Source organism: Cebus imitator, unplaced genomic scaffold (assembly GCF_001604975.1).
Source record: "Cebus imitator isolate Cc_AM_T3 unplaced genomic scaffold, Cebus_imitator-1.0 Scaffold53, whole genome shotgun sequence".
Classification (NCBI taxonomy): Eukaryota; Metazoa; Chordata; class Mammalia; order Primates; family Cebidae; genus Cebus; species Cebus imitator.
In genome coordinates this window covers 2,364,905-2,369,122 of record NW_016107368.1, presented here as the reverse complement: position 1 = coordinate 2,369,122, position 4,218 = coordinate 2,364,905, and the positions used below count along the sequence as shown (strand labels likewise).

The 4,218-nt window shown below is 45.8% G+C and overlaps 1 protein-coding gene across 1 annotated transcript in view; it reads left to right on the top strand.

Moving 5' to 3' along the window:
- LOC108304206 (propionyl-CoA carboxylase subunit beta) overlaps positions 1–4,017 on the top strand; it is a 28,388-nt gene extending 24,371 nt beyond the window's left edge. The window contains exons 5-9 of the mRNA XM_017528267.2: positions 667–774; positions 1,017–1,117; positions 1,495–1,593; positions 2,592–2,691; positions 3,750–4,017. Of these exons, the coding sequence (XP_017383756.1) occupies positions 667–774; positions 1,017–1,117; positions 1,495–1,593; positions 2,592–2,691; positions 3,750–3,871 (530 nt within the window). The 3' untranslated portion in view covers positions 3,872–4,017. The remainder of the gene's footprint in view (positions 1–666; positions 775–1,016; positions 1,118–1,494; positions 1,594–2,591; positions 2,692–3,749) is intronic.
- The last annotated feature ends 201 nt before the right edge of the window (positions 4,018–4,218 follow it).

The window sequence follows — 4,218 nt, the reverse complement described above, 5'->3', positions numbered from 1 at the left end:
AAAAAAAAAAAAAAAAGAAAAACATAATAATAATGTTAATAACTAAAAAATATATATGTATTTTTTTTTCAAAAAAGTCCAGGCTCAGTGGCTTATACCTGTAATCCCAGCACTTTGGGAGGCTGAGGTGGGCAGATCACCTGAGATCAATAATTCGAGACCAGCCTGATCAACATGGAGAACCCCCTGTCTTTACTAAAAATACAAAATTAGCTGGGCGTGGTGGCTCATACCTGTAATCCCAGCTACTTGGGAGGCTGAGTCAGGAGAACTGCTTGAACCCAGGAGGTGGAGGTTGTGATGAACCGAGACCATGCCATTGTACTCCAGCCTGGGCAACAAGAGCAAAACTCTGTCTCAAAAAAAAAAAAAGAATTATGGTTTTCCTCATATACATCTTGTATGTGTTTTGCGAGGTTTATACCTAAGTATTTTGGAGTTTGGGCTTTTTGGGGGTTAATGGTTGTATTAATCTGTTTTCACACTGCTATAAAGATACTACCTGAGACTGGGTATTCTATAAAGGTAAGAGGTTTAATTGATTCACAGTTCTATATGGTTGGGGAGGCCTTAGGAAACTTACCCGATGTTATAAAACAAATTCCCATTGTGGGTAGAACTGGGAATTGCCTGGATACTCAGTATGGATAATCTTTTTCTTTCTAGGATGCTTGGATATTAATTCATCTGTGAAAGGGGCTCGTTTTGTCAGATTCTGTGATGCGTTCAATATTCCACTCATCACTTTTGTTGATGTCCCTGGCTTTCTACCTGGTAAGTCATTGACAGAATAGGGGCTAAGAGAATTGACTTTGCCCAGTAAGGCACCCACTTTATTTGGAGATCTTGCGGAACTCCCTGAGGACTTGTGACTTCTCCATATATTCTGGGTGTCCAGAAGATAGGGCTATGTAAGGAATGGCCCTCTCCAGAGGTGGAAAAAACCTCACAGCTGAGAGTGGCTGGTAAACCATGTGAGTACTTGTGAGTATCTCGTAACTCTTCCTCATGCCTAGGCACAGCACAGGAATATGGGGGCATCATCCGACATGGCGCCAAGCTTCTCTACGCATTTGCTGAGGCAACTGTGCCCAAAGTCACAATCATCACCAGAAAGGTGAGGACCTCATGTTGGATGCCATGACCTTGCTCCGTTTCCTACAGCATCATCGTGGTGGGAGGTCTGGCTGAGTTTTACCAGGACTGGAAGGAGTACATCTTGCTCATCCTTAAGAAGATCTCTTGAGGACGTTGTTCCCAAACTCTGTAGAGATGTCTGTGGTCTTTTAACACAGGGAACTAAAAGCCATGTGGGAAAAAGCCAGAAAAGATAATGAGTATTAACTTTGAAAGGCCTTCCAGACCATGGGCCTTCAGGAGCCCAGGAGGGCCATTCTTGTTTTTTGTCCCCATTTTACCTGGCTTCCTGGGGTCTTTCAGGGACATGAGCTGGTTGTCTCAGGCTCTAACATTCAGCATTTGGATCCGTTTTAGGCCTATGGAGGTGCCTACGATGTCATGAGCTCTAAGCACCTTTGCGGTGATACCAACTATGCCTGGCCCACAGCAGAGATTGCAGTCATGGGAGCAAAGGTGAGGGCCTTCAGCTTTTCCCTTTCCGGATCCAAGGACTGTACTCTCCCAGCCAGAGCTCAAGGCATGTTGGAGAGAGGCCGGGCCCCCTAGGTGAGCCAGGACTGAGGCGAGTGGGGCCTGGACCTTGGCAAGTCTCTTTCCTGGGGCTCCAGAGATAGCTCTGCCTCCTGTCCTGCACCCTTTCTTCAGGCCCACACTGGTGTCTTCATGCCAAGGTGGGTAGGGCAGGTGAAAGGAAAGTGAGTGGGGCCAGAGTGGGTTTTGGGATTGTAAGTAAAAGGGGCAAAGGGTTGAGTCAACTGAAGTCACCTCTAGGAGGATTGGACATTCTCCCACTCCACCTCAGCTTTCAGGGAGGGCCCCAGCTTCTTTGAAGCTCTTAAGAAGCTGAACTGTAGGTCTGACCCTGGTGACGTTAGACAAGGTGCTTCATGTTGCTTGACCTATTCCTCACTCCTTCCCTGCTTTTGAAGTAGCTGTTGTGGTTGAATCAGATTAACTTGCAGGTCCCCTCAGAGCTGACTTATATGAGCTCTGACTTGAAGGCCGATCCTTTTAATTTCCAGTTCACCCTGGCCACCGAATTGTATACTCAGGTCTCATGGTACTGAAAAAGGGAAATAGCGCTTTAAATTCCCGTTGATAAGAGACAGTGCATTTAATAATGGAAAACAGGGCTAACATCTTTGGCTCAAAGAAGTATGATGAGTGCAAATGGAGATGGTAGAATGGGCTCTAGGGAGAGAAGCTACTGGCTTTTGCCTGACTGCCCCTCATTGAGGCCACAAGGAAGCATCCCATCCCATCATGCAGCCCCTTGTGTCCTGATAGCCCCAGGCAGTGCCTCCCTCTATGCTCTGGCCTTTAGAGCTGGCACTTCCCTCCGGTACACTGATTTACCAAGAAATTTGCAGCCATACACAGTGATAATGGGTTGAAGGAGGTCTGTCCAGGTTGGGACCATCAGTGACGTTCATGAACTCCTCTGATCACAGGGTGCTGTGGAGATCATCTTCAAAGGGCACGAGAATGTGGAAGCTGCGCAGGCAGAGTACATCGAGAAGTTTGCCAACCCTTTCCCTGCAGCAGTGAGAGGTGGGACCGAGGCGGAGAGGGCAGCTTTGTTTGTTTGGTCACTTGCTCATTCTTTCTCTACAGAAAGTGTCACATAACTGCCTTTTTGCCTTTGCAGTCTAATCTGTGGACTAGTGAGGGTTGGGGCTGTCCCTGGGTAGTCATCACTTAGGACTAAGAACAGTGGGACAGGCTGCTTTGGTAACCACGATTAAAACAACATTGCCCAAGTGTATTAAATTTCTAGGTGTTGTTTCAGTTATCTAGCGCTGTGCGGCAATCCACCCTGTAACTCAGCGACTTAAACTACCTACCATTTTCTCCTCTGCTTATGGTTCTGTGGGGTCCACAGTTTGGTCTGGGCCCAGCTTACTGGTTCTTCTGCTGGTTTTGCCTGGGATCACCCACACAGCTCTAGTCAATTCTGTGGCTTGACTGGGGCTTGACAGTCCAGAATGGCGTCACTTACTTGGTAGTTGCTGTCTGTTAGCTAGACTCTCTCTCCACCTGGCCTCTCACCCTTGAGGAGGCTAGTCCAGGCTTCCTTACATGTTGTCACGAGAGTAGCAAGAGGGCAAAGGGAAGCTGAGGCCTAGGTTTGGAAGTTGCACAGTGTCATTTTTGCCACATTTTATTGGCCAAAGAAACTCACAAGGTTAAGTGAAGGAATACAAATTCACCTCTTGATGAGAGAAGTGGTAAAGTCATGTTGCAGGACTGTGTACAAGGATAGGAGGAATTGTTGTAGCCATTTTTGAAAATCTAGATATGTTTTCTTAACTGTGTTTCCTATTGAATTAATTGTGGCAGGATAGAGGCATTGGAGCAAGCAGGGTACAGGGAACGTGTCAAATTTTCCTTTTCTTGCCCAATGCTTCTAGGCCAGAAGTTGGGGACCTGTCAGAACAGGCCAGCTGCTGGGATGCAAGGGAAGATTCATGGGGCCTACCCTCTCTGTATTAGGTTGGGCGCTGCTCATACTGCTGGCCCTAGGGATGGTGCCCAGGCTGAGCAGAAGGTTGAGGGGAGGCATCATCTGGGGGTGCAGATGATCCACTCCCTTTTCTGTGCTTCACCAGGGTTTGTGGATGACATCATCCAACCTTCTTCCACACGTGCCCGAATCTGCTGTGACCTGGATGTCTTGGCCAGCAAGAAGGTACAACGTCCTTGGAGAAAACATGCAAATATTCCATTGTAAACAAATCAAAGGAAAAGAAACCAAGAACTGAATAATTGTCTGCCCATTCACATCCCATCCCTGCCTTTTGCAATCATGAAACCTGGGAATCCAAATACCAGTAATAACATAGAATGACTAAGTTTATTAAATTCTAGAAAGATCTCTTTTGTGTCTTACTGTAAAATTATTTATTAAAAATTTTAATTTGTATTTTTTGAGCATAAATTCAAATTTTTATGGTGGAAATCTGAAAAATCAATAAAACTGGAAAGGAAATAGTACAGATAGTGTTATCACCTAGAGCTGATTTTTATTTCACACCTCTGGGTATTCTTTTTCTCTCAAGTTTTTTTTTTTTTTTTTTT